Source organism: Haemorhous mexicanus, chromosome 7 (assembly GCF_027477595.1).
Source record: "Haemorhous mexicanus isolate bHaeMex1 chromosome 7, bHaeMex1.pri, whole genome shotgun sequence".
Taxonomy (NCBI): domain Eukaryota; kingdom Metazoa; phylum Chordata; class Aves; order Passeriformes; family Fringillidae; genus Haemorhous; species Haemorhous mexicanus.
In genome coordinates this window covers 36,177,690-36,194,808 of record NC_082347.1, presented here as the reverse complement: position 1 = coordinate 36,194,808, position 17,119 = coordinate 36,177,690, and the positions used below count along the sequence as shown (strand labels likewise).

At 41.1% G+C, this 17,119-nt stretch overlaps 1 protein-coding gene across 1 annotated transcript; it reads right to left on the bottom strand.

Annotated features, from left to right (window-relative positions):
* Positions 1-11,287: 11,287 nt before the first annotated feature.
* Positions 11,288-15,720, bottom strand: KCNK18 (potassium two pore domain channel subfamily K member 18). Its single transcript, XM_059852295.1, has 3 exons — positions 15,504-15,720; positions 14,329-14,484; positions 11,288-12,093 (listed from the first exon to the last, which is right to left on the bottom strand). The coding sequence occupies exons 1-3, from the start codon at positions 15,718-15,720 to the stop codon at positions 11,288-11,290; spliced, it is 1,179 nt and encodes a 392-aa protein (XP_059708278.1).
* Positions 15,721-17,119: the final 1,399 nt, after the last annotated feature.

Sequence of the window (17,119 nt, the reverse complement as noted above, 5' to 3'; positions counted from 1 at the left end):
AGCTGCTGTGTGGCTCCAAGCCTTCTGTGCCTCTGTTTGCCCATTCACATGGCCATGATTAAGAAATCTGAGATTTTTCAATACTTTCTATATAGTTTTTCTCTTAAAGGAATGTTAAAATAAGAACTGATCAAGGAGCATCTTAAAATCTATGCTCTGTCAGTGACAATAAATGTAGGGCATCACATCAAATGATCTTTGTGGCCCCTTTTTTCTTTAAACCCAATAACAGATTGACTGATCTGTGTAAAGTATTTTGTTATTCTTTCCTTCCTAAACTTCACTCCTATGCTCCTGCTTTTAGACCCCAACTAACAGTCCCACTGTTGCTGATGTCGCACAGAATTTTCCAAGGCGTTCTCTGGTTACGGAGGCAGAGGAGGCTGAAGAGCAGACGGGAGGATTTGACTCCATCTCAGCCGTGCCATCTGCTGGCGCTGCGCCTCCCGCAGGAACGAGGTCTGCTTGCACCATCTAGTGGCTTCAGGTAACCGAGCCAAAGGGATTTTCTATTCCCAGCACACATCCCCAGCAAGCCTGAGTAGTAAAAATACAGATGAGGCGTTTGCAATTTCAGGTAACTCTAAGTGAACTCAGGGAATGCAAAAAGCACACTTAAGTCTCCAGGAATAAAATGAGAATTTTCTCTCAATCAGTTCTTTCACACACACACACCCCCCCCCCCCCCGAATTTTATTTATCATTACCATCATTCAAAGCACAGAAAAGCAGAAAAGCAGGATCCTTAAGAAATAAAATAAGGAAGAAAGTTCTTCCACAACAACACAAAAGATGGCATCTGTCCAATCTCCCTGCCAGGATCGATATTGTGGAGGTCAGACTGGGATCATTATCACACATCCTTCCTTTTGCAGCTGCTTAAGGACAGATTTGCTTTCCTCCAGAGAGAAGCAGAGCTGTGAAAGCAAAGCTAGAGTGTCTCATCACTCTTATTGAATGAACAGAAAGAAAGGCATCTGCAAAGACTTCAGAAGCACAACTGGAATGACAGGAGCTGCATTACTCAGGGATGGAGTCACATTAAAGGTTTTCCATTGAAGAAAATGAGAGTTTTGCAATTTTTGTCAGTCAGTCTGTGTGTGGAAATTTACCTGAGCTTAGCAAACAACCTTGTTCTCTCACCAAGGAGATCCATGGTGCCAGAGGATGGAAAACCTCCAGGAAGAGAGAGGCACTTGGCTGTGAAGCTCCAGGTTATGTTTAATGGATGCCTGAGGACTTCTTCAAATACAAATGATTCATTCCTCAAGACAGCATAATCTACATAGAGAGTAGAACACGTCCACCATGAAACACATGACCTGCTAAACCACCTGCACAGAATTCTTTGTAAATCATATTCTTCACTCAGAACAGCCTTTGAGTCATGGTTGTGCAGAAGCACGCTGTGACTTGGAAAGCCTTTCTAGGAATTTAAGCACTTGCTACTTGCCATAAGGTGTTTGTTTTTAGGGTCCTCCTGAAGAGTGCCCTCCAGCTTGCAGAGCCAACAGGAGCCTGTTTGCTTTAACAGGCTCTGGGGCTTTAAGAGAATGTGAACTCAAGTGGACAATTTTTTTTGTGCATATTGCTTTCCTCTTGTAAATACAAATTTAACATGCCTTCACTCACTGTGTTCTCTGGGACTAAAAACTAAATTTATCAGGCAAATAGTCCAGAGAGGTTATCCCTGTGTTATCACCTCTTGCAGAAAGGAGCAGGGGTGTATTCTCCACACTGCAGGGACCCAGAGATCTCTCTGCAGAGCTAAAGGGATGAAAGGGTGCTCCTTGCTTTGCTGTCTCCAGAGAGCCATACAGACCTGCAGAAATGAAGGCAGGGCTGTCCAGCAGTTCATGTCCCTCCCAGGTTTGACAGCTATAACCTATCAGACCATTGCTCAGCTCTCTCAGACATTATAATCTACTTTGCTTTGATTTTCTTTCTTTTTCATTAAATAATGTTGTTTCAAGCCATTCTTGCTATGAGGTTCTCTTCCAGCTGAGCATCTTTCTTGTACAATTTTGACAAATATTTCAGGGAGTGAGCCAGGAGGTCTCTGAATTGAAACATCTCCTGTAAGGGTCTGTTAGTGTCTCAGTTCTTCTCAATAATAACAAGGATTCAAGTGTGGTTGCTCTTCTGACTGATCTCTTTTCTGCACCTGTTTCATCTTTGTCCTAAGGCAAGTCTTGCCTGTGAAGAAGTGATGCTCATCTGAGTGGACCCCTGAGTGCAGATTCTTTTACTATAAATCACTTAATCTGGGCAATATAAATAATAGGACTGTAAACACTCCTATGCTTGTACTTCTCTGACACACATGCCTTCTAGTCCAGTCTCATAAAATGTGATGATAATTTGAAATTTTGCAAGTTTATCACATTTTTCTTTCCCCACTCGGGAGAGGGGAAAAGTGATTTCCTCAATCTGTGCTTGTCAAATTATTGCTGTGCTGGGTTACACCACTTCTCCAGCTTTCCAGGCAGCTCCAAGCACCTTGAACAAGAGCTATCCATCATCATGAAAGATAAATTAATATCTGAAGGCTGACAGACTCATGTTTCCTCAGTATTCAAAGTTATCCAAGAGATTAATGTAGAGAGATATTTATAAAGATATTTTTAAGGATATTTATGAAGATATTTATAAATACTTACACCTAAAGCCAGTGCATTGATCAGGCATTCAATGATGGATTGGCCAGGCCAAGTGTCCCTGAGATGGACCACAGCTGGTGGGGTGAAGTGGCACAGCTGGAGCAGGACAGATGGGCAGTGCAGACACTTCCTGAGCCATGAAATTTCATGGTGTTGCAGGAGGCTTCTGCATTCACAGCTCCTATTTCACTGAGTTTCTTCTTTTCTGAAACACACCGCAGCTGCTCCGCAGATCTACTCAATCACCCAGTGACACATATTTGTGCACGTGCCATAAGGAGTTTCTCTTTCTTGCTCAGCCAGGACAGGCAGGAAGTGATAAGGGCTGCTTTAGTTACAGAGATGCACCCTGCAGCAGGCATGCAGCTCAAAACTCTCAGATAAATGGGGATTTAAAGTCCTTATCTAAGATGCTCCAAGGAATCGACATAATAAAGATAATAAACTCCAGAAATAATAATTATTAACAGAATTCAAGGAGCCTGACCTCAATCCCATGTTGGGTTTATAATTTCATTATTTTTTCTGACTTTGACAGAGCTGCTTCCCTCTGAAACTGGAAGTGTAACCAGAGTCAGGGACCAAATCTTTTGGTCTCCTTATTTATAACTGAGCTGCTCTGAGCCCCATGGTGATGCTATTCAAACTAAAAAGCAGGTGAGATTTTAGATCAAAGCAGCATTTGCCAAAGTCAGCCACTTCAAATCCTTCTGTGTGAAGTGGCAGGCTGGAGAATTTTACAGGAACACACTCCCTAACGCTTTTTTATGACACCTTTTTCCAAACACTGAAATGATGAGAACAGTTTCTAGCATTCTTTCCTGCTCCCATCAGTAAAAGCTATAATTGAACAAATAAAATACCTGACTCTCAAAACACTGGACTTCAATTAAGCTCAAGTCAAAGTGCTTATTGGAACATCATCCCTAAAATCTATTTTAAAGTCACCTGGAGACTGAGTTTAATGACTACCTTAGTTGCTGTGTTTATAGTGTTGTTATTATTGATGCTGCTGCTTCCCTTTTAATGGAAAACAAGGCCAAGAGAGGAAATATATCCAAGCTTCTCCAAGGAAGAAGTGAATCTCTGACCCATGGCAGGGTGAGCCTTGTCCCAGAGAACCTGTCACACCCAGGCTCTTCATCAGGATCCAGGGACAAGCTGGGCCATTGATGGGAACTCTGAGACAGGGAGCTCTGTTCAAAGCCAATGGCAAACACAGCCACAAAAAACGAAATTAATAACCACACGACTGCTTCATGTAGGTATAAGACACATCTTAATGTTTGTCTGGCTTTGATCAAGAAGAACTTGGATTTATTGAGAAATTTCCTTTTCTCCAGAGCCTGTAACAATGTCTTGATTTCAGGTCAGTGCTGCTGACTTAAAAAAATATCTAGTCCTTTCAAGAGGAAAAAAAAAGACAAATAATCTGTAATTTTGGCAGGTTTTGGCAGGAAAAAACCTTCCCATGCAAGGGCAGTTTAGGCATGAAATGACTCTTCTAAAACCAGGATCAAAGTGGTTAATGACAAAACAGATTCTATTTGTCACTTCTTTCCAAACACGATTTTTCTAAAGGACTGTGAGCTTTGCCATGGATATCAAGAAGACCAAAATTCAGCCCTCTCCTTCTTAAATAGCATTTATAAGTGGCTTTTTTAGAAGGCAAACACATGTACCCATGCCAGTCCTTAATCTCTTTGAGCACAAAATGTGTTCATTTCCTTGGCAGAGAAAATTGCTGTAAAAACCATTTCTTGCAGGGAAGACAGAAAAGAGGTGCTGTTGGCTGTCAAATGTTAGTCCAAGCATTCACTATTTATAGACCCATTCTGAAAATCAGACTTCTTAGTGCAGCAAATTATGTCCTGCTCTTGAACTCCAAAGAAATTCATGAAAATTCATGAAAAATCCATTTGCTCTCTTATTTCCTCTTCCCAGGAAGTACAAAGCTATCTTGACACAAGGCTATTCAAACTGTTTGAGAAATATTTTTTTTATCAAAAATGCCATATATTTCTTTGACTGAAGTAGATCATACAACTATTTGGTGTTCTCCTGGGGGATATGGAAAAGCTTGGAATGAGCCTTGGAGAAAGCCAGTCCAGTGTGACCTGCCATGTCTCTGTGTCAGAAGTTACAGTGACAGCATGGGAGGATCACAAAGAGCTTTATCCTTCAGGTCCTTCCCTTCTTACTGACATGAATGGCTCAATTCACAGAGTCATTCAAAGGTGAGAACATTAAAGCCTTTCCAAAAGCCCTCTCTTCACCATCAACAATTTGTGGTTCAGTCAAAAATACCACCCTGCACTCAGATTTGCTTTTGGGTGCCAGTCGTATCTGGAACACCATCCATTAAGCATCAGTGAAATCCAGGCAGCCAGTGCTCTCCTGAGAGTTTGGATGCTTGTGTGAGAGACAAACAGCCTGAAATCATGTGCATTATCAAGCTGGTGAGCAGAAGGTTTTATACATAACTGAATTCCCCAAACTCCAGAATTCCTTTGGCAGCAACATCTCCTATTACTTTCCACAAGAAAAGTATAAACAGGGGAAAATATTAGAAAGTGAGTGTCTTGTACCCACAGTGAGAACCCCAGCCTGCAGCTCTGGTACTGCTTCTCAAGTCTTTTTGCCACGTGTGACAGAAGGCAGCAAATGGGTGGCTGTCCCCCACAGGGCACAGATCAGAGAGCACGATGACAGTCTGCAGTGCACAGCAGATCAAGGAGCTCTCTTCCAGCAGCACATCAAGTACACTGGCAATTTTATCTGCTGGTTTTGTGGTGTTCTCTCTCTCTGTTTTCCTGTTCACACAGGAATTTGTGGAAGCAGATAATGTAATGAATCACTGTTGGTAGCATCATTACCCTGATTTCTCTCAGTGGATGCTTAACATGGAAATTCATTTTTCACTGTCGAATTTCTACTCTTTTCTTCTTGCTTCCCTTTCCCTTCTTGCCCATTGCTTTCCTTTTCCTTTGGACTAATGTGCATCCTGAAAATACACAGACATAAAGTTTTATGCACAGGATCAGTGTTGGAAGGATTCTGCCTCCAGCCAGACACTGAGAGCTTCATCAGTTGGAAAAAGCCTGAACTAACCTCAAAAGAACTACATTTTATCTACTCAGAGACTGAATTTTTAACTCAAAGTATAAAAAAAAAAAAAAAAGAGAAGAAAAAAGCTCAGATTCACATGCAAAGCCATAAGCACACAAGCCAACTAACATTTGTTCAAGCACTTCCTAAAACTCTCTAATGAAAACCACTTGCAGACAATCAGTTATTGGCACGTACAAGCAATACATTCATGGACTTCATTGCTCATGAAGGTTTGCACTTTGACCTCAGACTGCTATCCTAAAAATATTGGCTTCATATATGAGAGATCTGCTGTCTTCACGTAGCTATGATTTGCTATATGAGTGATGGAGAAAATTCCTCATATTTCTACTGCTATCTGTGCCTGTGCACTTTAACAGAGACAACTGAAATTTATCCTGAGCTGCTTCATCTCCCTTGCTCTGTGTGTAAATGCAGGCTGCCATGTCAGATGGCTTGAAAAATATTTTTTCTACTTAAAAGTGGTGCATAAGGTGAAGAAGAAATGGAAATATAGCCCAGCTAAATACTTAAAGTGGGTCTTAGAATATAGCATGTGCTGGCAGAAAATGCTGAATGCAGCCAGAGGAGTTGATTAGTAGTAGTAATAACAACAACAAAAAAAATTGTTGTTACTTATACAGAAGAATAATGAATTTTCAAAGAGTGTTTTATTTATGCAAGCCAGGTTAAATGATAAGAGCCATCCCTCTGGGTTCACAAAACACATTGCATGCAACAGCCACACATGCTCCATTTGATGCTCCCTGTGGTCTGGAAATTAGGATCACAAGGTATGCTGGGAACCTGGAAGCACAGAGGACTTCAGGGACTGCTCCCAGCTGGAGTCCCAGCCTTGGCCTCTGCTGAGCCTGCCACCACACATGCAATTAGCATTCATTATATGGCAGTGTTTTTATGATGTGGGTGCATCTCCACCTGGAACAAGTTGAAAAAGCATAAAAGCCATCAAAGTGTTATCAGATGTTATCAACATGGAGCCCACTAAAATCTGGACTACATCTGAACTACTGGCACACAGATGACAAGTCCTACATCCCTTTAAGAATTTCCTGAGTCCTCAGACGTACTGCTCCTGCACAAGATGCTTGTGAAAAAAATGTCATTCTTTGACAAAGCAGAGGATGAGAGGAATGTTTCTGATGGTTTCATTAATGACTTTTCAGTCCAGACCCTGTATCTTCTTTCTGACACTGTTTTATCTCTCAGGAGGATTCCTTGCACAGACTTTCTGCTGTGGCTGCTGGTGGTGAGACCTGTGCTGGAGCCCATCACCCACAACCACTGTGCTGGTTTAAGAAGGGCTCTCCAGCCAAGCTGGCTGCACAAACCTTCCCAAGCCAGAGGAACTAGCCCCCACTGTATTTTCAGTCTCAAGCATCTCTTCACCATATTTATGTCTACACAGAAAATAGCTTTTTCCTCTGCCACTGCTGTCATTTTCTCTTTCTAACCCTTCTGCCCAAAGATTATTTTCCACTCCTTCCCCTCATTCCCATGGTTTCCCTGTGATTCCCACACCAGGGATACCCTGCCCTCTGCTCCTAAGTGCTCGTGACAGCTGCCATCTTGGCCCAATCAAGGGTGATTGATCCAGCATCCTTCAGCATCAAGTGCATTTGATCTGTAAAGCTCTCCAGCTGGGGCTGTAATAACTCATATCCGCTGTGGGTTACACATCAAGCAGCTCTTTTCCCATCAGTCACGTCTTTCCTGATAGAAGAGTTCTTCAATGAAGCCCCTCACATCTAATCCACCATCTCATGCAGATCCTGATGGGGAAAATTTATGAAAAGCAGTATTTTGTACTGCTTTGAAGCAAACAAAGCTGATCTCCATGTCAATTTTGTTGAATAAAAACTTCTGTGGGGAGTGACTGTAAATTCTTCCAGGATTTAGTCCATTATAAGAACAGTCAAATCATAAATATTTATGCACTAAATGAGCCATTAGTCACTACTTTGTTTCATTTTCATTAGCTCTGTGACTATATTTACTGGATTTACATCCAGATCCTGCTCTGCAGTGTGAACTGCTGCTGTCACTCTCAGCCCAAAGCTGCTGCTCTGCCATCTGGAAACTGGCTCCCAACTCTGAGAGTAAGAGAATCAGGCCCAGATATTCCTGTTTGTGAGGGAATCACTGTTTCAGTGCACCTGTACAGAAGACATAAATACATTTTTATACCTGACAATGCAATGTGTGTCCAACTCACCACCCTCCTTTAGGTTCATGATACAAGTCAAATGACCACATTACTTTTACTCAGACTGGTTGTGTTGTGTTGCCTAAATCACATTTTTTGGTGGTATGTTTTGCACAATCAGACTGGAATGGTTGGTCTACCTGGCACACAAATATGAAACTAAATATCTATTCAGGTATTAGATTTGCTGAGTGGCTTTTTAGCTCTATAGCAATGTGTTTCTGTGCATTACAGGCATGGAAATCAGGCCAGAACAGGATGGACAGAATACTTCCTGTCTCTGAGGGACAGCAGGTTGCAAAGGAAGAAAACAAGAACAGCAAAATCTGTAGAGAGATCTACAGATGAATCCTCATCTCCCAATTTAGAACTCAGTGATTATCAAGCCAGAATTTTTATCTTTGGATTTAATTGTTTTTAATATTTTTCTTTTTATTTGTCCCATCTCTCATTGATCTAATGGGAACTTTAATTGCCACACCATCCCATGACAAGGAATAGCTATGGCTTAATTATATCATATGTCAAGCACCATTTTCTCTTCTTTCTTTTCTTAAGCCTGTCACATGTGGGATTCATTTGTCAGCCCCAGCTCTCACAATGAGATGTTTGAAAATCATTCTGGCACCCTTGTTTCCCTTCTCTGAGCCCTTGTAATGTTACACATCTCTCCATCAGTCTCTCACCTCTTTCCAGACTAGAGAGCTCCTGCACATGTCCTGTATGGAAGCTGTTCCCTATCTTTGTTCATCCTTTACCCTGGGATATAAACTTTTTTTCCAAATTTACATATCCCTTGGGAGGTGAAGGACCAGGGCTGTGCACAATATTCAACAGTCAGGTGCATTATTGGTTTATAGAGGGTAATGGTTATGTGATTTGTTCCCTCTCCTTCTACAAAATCAATTTTTATCCCTCTTAACTGACAGGTTCTATAGGAAAGAAAGCTGTTTACTGCCATCCCTTGGCCATAACTAGAATGATTTGGTGCAGAATGTCTATTGTAAATCCAGCCAAAATTCCCTAAATTCATAAAGTAAATGGGAAGGTATTAAGGTACCGTGCCAATGAAAAATATAGAGGGCATAAATTCAGGATTAACTGCTCTCCATAAATGAGATCCCATTGATATGAAAGAAACAAATTAAATTACATACAGACCAGTTATTAAAAATATTGACAGGTTTAGAATATCACAAGGAAAACCTTGAGGGGCAGGAAATGCAGTTATCTGATCCATGCAAGTCCTTCCATTGATTTCTGAGAACTCTGACATGGTACCACAGCTCTACACTGATTTTAATCTGAAGACACAAAATTAAGTAATAAGAGTGATATGCATGGAGGGGCTTTCTACATAAGGCCAAAATCACAGCAAACATGACAGAGTTAAATGAAGTTTCTTTCAGCTTCTGTAGTTTTTATTTTTATTTTTATAAAACACTTTTCTATTTACTATAAATCATTATATATCTTGCATATCATCAATGCTTAATTGCATCTAATTATTAATAAGGCTTGAATACATATTACCACAAACATGGAGTGCAACAGACATAAGATGGCATGTAAATATTCTGAAAATCTCAGCTCCAACTGGTAAATTTGCTAATAGAGAATCTTTTACATTCTGTAAATAATCAAGCATTTTTTATTATCTAGAGATGTTCACACTTAGTGGGCATGCATATCATCATAAGTTAAATGTGGTTAATTAAAGTTAGTGATTTCTTTTATATGAATTATATATTTTTATTCTAAATTATTGGTTTTAATGAGAAGCTATTATTGATCATTCAAATTATTAATAATATAAGCAAAATCTTGAAGAAACAATGATGTTCTCATCTTAATATGCTCCACAATTCTCTAATTAGAGGATCCTGCCCACATCCCAGTGAAGCAGGTGGGCTTTTCCTTCTGCAGGTGGGTCAGGGAGCTCCCAGAAGTGGAGCAGTCTGTGCAGGGTGAAATGGGGGTGAGGAGTGGATGTCTCTGGAGTTGGTGTTCAGCACATGCTCCTGTGACAGCAGCTGTCACGATGTTCGTAGGGTTGCCAGGATGAGGGAAGAGATGAGAAAGTTGACTCCATGTTCAGAAGGCTTGATTTGTTATTTTATGATATATATTATATTAAAACTACACTAAAAGAATAGAAGAAAAAAATTCATCAGAAAACTAGCTAAGAATAGAAAAAGAATGAATAACAAAAGCTCAGACTGACTAAAGCAGTCCGAGACAGCTGGACTGTGATTGGCCATTAATTAGAAACAACCAGATGAGACCAATCACAGATCCACCCGTTGCATTCCACAGCAGCAAATAATCATTGTTTACATTTTGTTCTTGAGACCTCTCAGCTTCTCAAGAGGAAAAATCCTAAAGAAAAGATTTTTCATAAAACATGTCAGTGACACAGTCTGTGTAGGGGGAAATGAGGGTGAGGAGTGGAGATCTCTGGGGTCGGTGTTCAGCACATGCTCCTGTGACAGCAACGACATAGAGCATCACTCCAGGGCTGCAGCCACTCCAGGACTGCTGTGTGCCTTCCCCAGACACCACCAGGGAGCAGAACTTGCCCTGAGCACCTCGGAGCTGGGCACTGTGGGACACACATTGACTCCAGGCTGAGCACAGACATCATGAGTCTCATGATGGAGCAGGAGTGCTTCCAGCCCCGAACAGATGGGCAATTCTCTGACTGGTTTCTGGACAGGTGACAGAGATGGGGAAATGTGGTGTCCTTCCTTTCCATGGAACATTTCCCTGAGTTGTGCCAGGTGTGATGTTTGCTACACACAGCAGCTGGGTCCACATCTCTCCTCCCCAGCTCTCTCTGATGTCAAGCAAGGTGTCACAGCTCAGGTCAGACACAGCCAAGCTGGCTGCAGAGAAGGTGGCAGGACGGGACCTCCAAGGAGATCTGGGCCTTGCTTGGACAAGTACTGAAAACAAAATTCCTGAATTTGCTTGCAGTGGGAGAAGGGACAGAAAGGCGGCAGAAAGTAAGAGCTTTGCAAAATATGTCAGGGAGAACTGTCAGGGAGAGCCTTCAGCTTCTTCATCAGGCAGCATCTGTGATTATTTAGGAGAAGGGACCCCTTTGGAAAGTACTCCCTGGAGATGCCTTCACCAAGTGCCTTCAGAAGTGTTCAGCCATTTCACAGTCATTTCTCAGAGGAAATCAGATTAAAATATGGCACCTGCAAGCCCAAGGCAGAAATGCACAGAAACAATTTCATCTCATTGCAGTGGCCAGTGCTGACAAGTGAAGGAGAAATGACTGCTCTTATTTTGGATATATCTTCTTTGATGGAATATTTTTCTCTGCACAAAATGAAATCACCTTTTTATACAGAACAATTAAGCGGTCTTGACCCAGTTTAAAAGCAATGAAAACAATTTCCATGCCAATTATAATGTAGAGGGAAAAAAACAAGAAAAACTTGGGATGTTCTAGCTTTGTATCTCCAAATCCAATAGTGGTCAAAGTGATAAAGCAGAAATAAAAGGCTTCCTGAAAATCCATATTTTTTTCCCAGTTTGGAAGAATAGCAGCAGCACAGGAGATGTACACAAAGATAACGAGCACCATCAACACAATGGGCACATCTAATTTTTCTAACTCCTTTCCTATTTTGTCAAAATTCTTGATTACTCTGGACACCGTCTTTTCCCTGGCTAGTTCAGGACATGAACTCCATCTCTCCATGCTTTTATTTCTTGCTGGTTGTGTGTTTTCATTCTCCCTGGCAATTAACATTTCAAAAAGTTCCACGTTACGATACTTGATCTGTTTCACACCTGACTGACTTCTCAGCACTTCCATAATGGTCAGGGGCTCATTGATGACTATGTTAGACTGTGCCCTGCATTTCAGTTCATTCCTTTTGCTACATGTGGATCCAGAACAGAGTTTAGAGGCAAGAATTTTTGACTGTAGTTTCCTGAACTCGTTGTAGGACTTGGATAAGACAGTTGCAAGGATGTCTCCCATGTCTGTCAGGACCAAGAACATCAGGGGGATCCCAAATAAAGCATACAACATACAGAGATACTTCCCACTCCGTGTCACAGGATAGGTATTACCATAACCTTGAACAAGAACAAGAAGGGGAAGAGAAAGAGAGAGATGTGATACATAAAATGGTAGCAGAAGATATGCCTTTTCCCTAAATCCAATTTGGGTATTTATATTTCCTTCCTCTAACATATTGGATATGAAACTCAAGTTGTAAACCAGTGCTTTTCCATTACAGTGGGAGAAAATTTGGTATTATAGTAACTGTATTAAATTTTAACAACCATTTTTCTCTTCATCCTTCAGAAGACATTGACAATTCCTTCTCTCCCTTCAAAAACCCTGCTCTTTCCTATATGAGCTTCTAGGCCAAGTACTTAGCCTGTCATATTATCAGCTCATATGCTGAGGTATGGTTTCCCTCATTTTCTTCATCCATTCATGTTTTCACTTGTGGCTGCCACAGCCTTTGGTCTGAACCCAGCCTCAGTCCCTGCTTTGCTGTGAGGCACTGAAATACCATTTATTCTTGGTCACTCTCTTCCCCACAGGCTAACTGGCAATGCTAATCTTTACTCTCAAAGCACTTGGGAAAGATTATTGTCATTATTGCACAGAGTGATCTTATTTATTCTTTTTTTAAATTGTTTCCTGTGCACTAAAAATATCTTCTGCATTTTCCAGGCTTAAAAGTTATCCTGATCTTAAATTTAATATCAGAAATCTATCCTAGCTGAGCCACTATGCAGCCTCCCCAGGCAGGGAAGAGATGGCAGTTCAGACCATCAAACTGCAGACTAGATGCCTCAATTCTCCCAGAAAATTCAAGGCAGATAATTTGATTCTATCCCAAGGTAATTTATCAGTGCCTGATACTGCAAATAGCAAACCCACTGCAATGGAAATAGCCACCTATTCCATCTATTAGCAGCAAATATTCCAGGCTTTCTACTGATCCCAAAATTCAGGTCAAAACTGAGGAAGATGCATTAATACTCAGTGCAATGGAGGCAGAAAGTACTGGCAGTTTAGAAATAATTAAGTTGGGTCGGTGTGTATGGAGACATTTGTCAAGTCCCATGTTAATGGAGGTGGGTAAATAGGCCCAGGGAAGACATTTCCCACAATATGCCTTTTCATCATCTTGCTGAAGTCAAAGCTTTCTGATAAAACATCCCCTTTCAAAAGTTCTTAGCTGTTGTGTTTGTTCCAGGAAATATTCACTGGGCTGAGGATTTTTGTCTCATCCCCAGTGTGTCTCTGACCACCCAGACATCTGTCTTTAACTGCGAGAAGCTGAGTTTGAGCAGTCACCCAAGAGATGAGAGTGTGAGGTTTGAGCTGTGACACAGCACACAAGGGCTCTGGGTGAGTTCATCAGCTCTCACACTGTTCCTTGTGTAGGATGAGCTGGTTTTAAGGTTCAGTTTTTCTCCTACAGTAGGATGCACCCCCATGCTGGGATCTTGAGCACATCCTACTGCAGTGGAGAAATGTCTTTGCAATTTGATACAATGCTGTGGGAATACTTTCCATCCAGCTTTGATTATGACAAATTTGGATAGACAGTGCCTGTACTTGCCAGCATTTGAGAAAGATTAACAGAAGGATAAAAGTAGCTTTGGGAATGAGCATGAGGAGTTGTACGTAGCAATGCAGAAGGAGCCAAAATCAGAGCAGATGTTTCTATTTGATCTAGGTCCTCCTTTGAAATATGAAGTCAGACTGAAAGATTTCAAAGGTGTGACTTAAACACTATCAAGTGCTGTTAACGCAGAGAAATGTGAACACAGTGGTTAATTACAGAACCACAGATTACCAGAGCTGAATTAGACAAAAGTAACTGAGAAGCAATTGAAAAACAATATATGCATTATGAACTACCTTTTCCAGAGAAGAAAACATTACCCAAGAGGTCACACAACAGTGGGAAGGATAAGGTTTGACTGAAAAATGGTTTTAGTTCAATAGCTCTGTGAACATCATATATGAATACATGTTATAGTATATATGTAATGATGCAGTTAATTAGTGTGTACCATCACTAATTACTAAATTGTGACTTGTTTCTGTAACTCAGCTATGTCTCTGCAGTCTGTGCTTGCAGAACTGCCTGCAGACTCATCAGCAATACTCAGGGGAAAAATTCAAGGGGATTTGGGCTTTGGGTTCAGAAGGGGTGGGTTTGTTTGTTTGTTTGTTTGTTTGTTTGTTTGTTTAGGGTGGTTTTAATTCTCTGTAGGAAATGCATTAGAGAAAGCAGCAACAGGAATTTATTCTGAAGGGTGTTACTTTACCTCTGTACTTACCCACAGTTGTGAATACTGTGCAGCAAAAAAAGAGAGACCCAAAGAAATTCCATCTTTCTTTCGGATTGATAAACCAGACTGGGTCAGCTGTGTTGAAAAGCTCACGGATTTCCTGGTTAAACTTCTCATTTTCTGTCACGTTATGTGTCCCATTATCTGTCACGGTCACAGCAGGAGGCACAGTGAGTGTTTGCAGACCACCACTCAGGGAGCAGCCTGCCTGTTACTCCAGTGAAATATGCTGCAGCTGAGGATTTGCTCATATTCTCTTAAAAGATAAAAATATTCACCTTCTCACCCTCCCCTTTCAAGCCCCTCACCCCCACCTCTGAAAAAATCAGGTGGGTTCAGTGACTTTGGTGAATAAAAGTACAGGGAACAAATAAACATAAAGAAGGACAAGATGACTGAGTAACCAGCTTCCAGCCTGAATGTCCTGTTCCATTTTGGACTTCAAAGGAGATTAGTCCTCTTTTTACCCAAAGACACCAAGAAATGTGGGGTCAACAGTAGGGAACCAACAAGAACCACCTGGATGTCACTGCCCAGTGCCCTGCTGTGAATCCTGCAACCCTTCTTCCTCCTCCCCGTGGCTGAGCTTTGCTGGAAAGGACATTATTTACATTATTTAATTGCCCAAAACTGACCATTGGGTCAGCACAGCCACCTGAGTGAAACTCAGGGGGTTTTCTAACCCTTCTTTTCTCCTCCACCCCCTCCAATCAGCATCACTGGGTCTGGGGTGCAGAACTGCACCTGTCTCCCTCTGAGCATCCCATCACCAGAGGGCTGGCAGGGAAGCTCAGAGCATGGAAGAGGCAGCTGGAGAAACTTTCTGAGAGAGAGGATTCAGCCCCCAGCAAACTGAAGGAAATACCACTGAAGGAATCTCAGCTGCTCCTTAAGGTAAAAAGTAACATGAGCAAAAGGGAGAACACAGGCATCTCAGGAAAAGTCTTTCCAGGCAGGAACACAAGGACTGGGAAGCTTGCAGTCAAAAATCACAGCTAAGGAAGAAAACAGCAGTCATTAGCTAGGCAGAGGGAAAATCCTGTTTGCAGGGTGAGCTGCTAATATTTTGAAGAATGTCTTAAAAAGCAAAAAAACTCATTCAAAAAGCAAGAGAATGAATAGCTCCCTGTGCAGTTAAGTCATTTTGAAATTCCAGCACATACCTGGTAACCTTCTGGCGAGGTACATCAGCTTCTGCAGAAATGTTCTGTATTCTTCACTTACTGTGACCTTCCGGGTACTTTCAATGTGGGAAAACATGAGAGCCCCAAGAAAAGCATAGATGACAAGAGACACAATGAAGCAGGCATGAGGAAACACTGCCCAAAATATTTTTTTACATGTCGTTTTACCTCGCAGAGGCTGTGATGTTGTTGCCATCCTAGGCTTGTTTTTTTGTTGGTTTTTTTTTTTTTTTAATATAAAATTTTGTGGAGAAGACACAGCTTTTAGAAAGAAAGATGAGGATGTAAAAGCTTTTGCAGCCAAGAAAAGCTTCTCCTGTGAAAACAAGGATTGTTCTGCCTCAGGCTTTCAGATCACATGTCTTTATAAGTGAAGATTGCACTACAGTCCCCACGGATCAAGCCCTGAAATACTTCTCAGTTGATGCCACGCCACTCTATCCCTGAATTATTATTGATCAGCCAGCACTGTAATGCACATGGACTACCAGCTCCTATCAGCTTCCACTGGAGCCAACTTGTGCTTAAAGTTCCTTCTCCTGAACAATAGCTTCCCATTGATAGAGCAGAAATGCTTCCAGCTCCCAGAAGGGAAATGTGCACTGTAAGGGATGGAGTTCTTTAAAGATTTCTCCCAGAAACAAACAAGAAAATTTAAAATTAATCAAAAGAAGGGGATGGCTCTAATTTTAACCCCTGGGCAGACCTGGGTAAAACAATTAATTTCCCTTTCAGAGAGCTTACAGAATCTCTCTATACCACACAGTCTTTGTAGAAAGTGTCTTTTGAATTTTAAATTCTTTTTCTCCCGAGAAAAATTAAAATACAAATAGTCAAGAAGGTTTCTCCTAGTTCTCATTTGAATAAAATCTTCCTATATAAATAGAAGTTTCAATTATGAAATTCCCACTGACCTTAGTAAGTCAGAACTGCAAGACGCAGTTCTGGGTTAGTGATCTTTGCAAACTATATCCAACTTTAAAAATAAAGCCTTTCTTTTCATCCTTTGCTCTAAAACACAAAGGAGCAACAACATCCTTTGCTCTAAAACACTTGTTGCAGCAACAAGCAGCTTCATTGCCCTTTGCAATTTTTGTAGTGGTAGTAAGGGGAGTTGGACTTTACAAAAAGAGGTGTTAAATATTTCATCTCCAGGCATTTTTCATTAAAAATTGAAACAGTCTTGTGCAGCCAAGACCTACTGAGCTGTATGTATGGAACAAGTCCACACATCCACACAGAAATCCTACATTCTTACAGTGACTTATTCTAGGTCAAACTCTCGGAAAATTTGATCAGAAAATAGTTTATGTTCACCAGTATGCAAGTCTCCACTATTAAAAAAAGAGACCTTAAGGCTAAGACAAAAATAAGCTTGTGTGCTTGATATTTTTCTTGTTATGTGCCTTGTTGGCTCAGTCTTGCTTTTTGGCAACAAATTTATAAATCCTCTAATTGCAGTCAATCTCTGTTTTATTTTTTTCCCCCACTGACCCTGAAACACGGGGTTAAAAACTGCTAATGTTCATAATTAGCCAAAAGCAAGAGAACTTCCTGAGAGGTCGTACTTGGAGATAATGTACATAGGTCTGGTG

Excerpts from the sequence above, each read along its gene's own strand:
- KCNK18 (XM_059852295.1), bottom strand. The coding sequence starts at position 15,720 with ATGGCAACAACATCACAGCCTCTGCGAGGTAAAACGACATGTAAAAAA. Across the intron at positions 14,485-15,503 it reads CCTCGCCAGAAGGTTACCAG|ATAATGGGACACATAACGTG; the intron begins GTATGTGCTGGA and ends TGACCGTGACAG. Across the intron at positions 12,094-14,328 it reads CACAGTATTCACAACTGTGG|GTTATGGTAATACCTATCCT; the intron begins GTAAGTACAGAG and ends TTCTTGTTCAAG.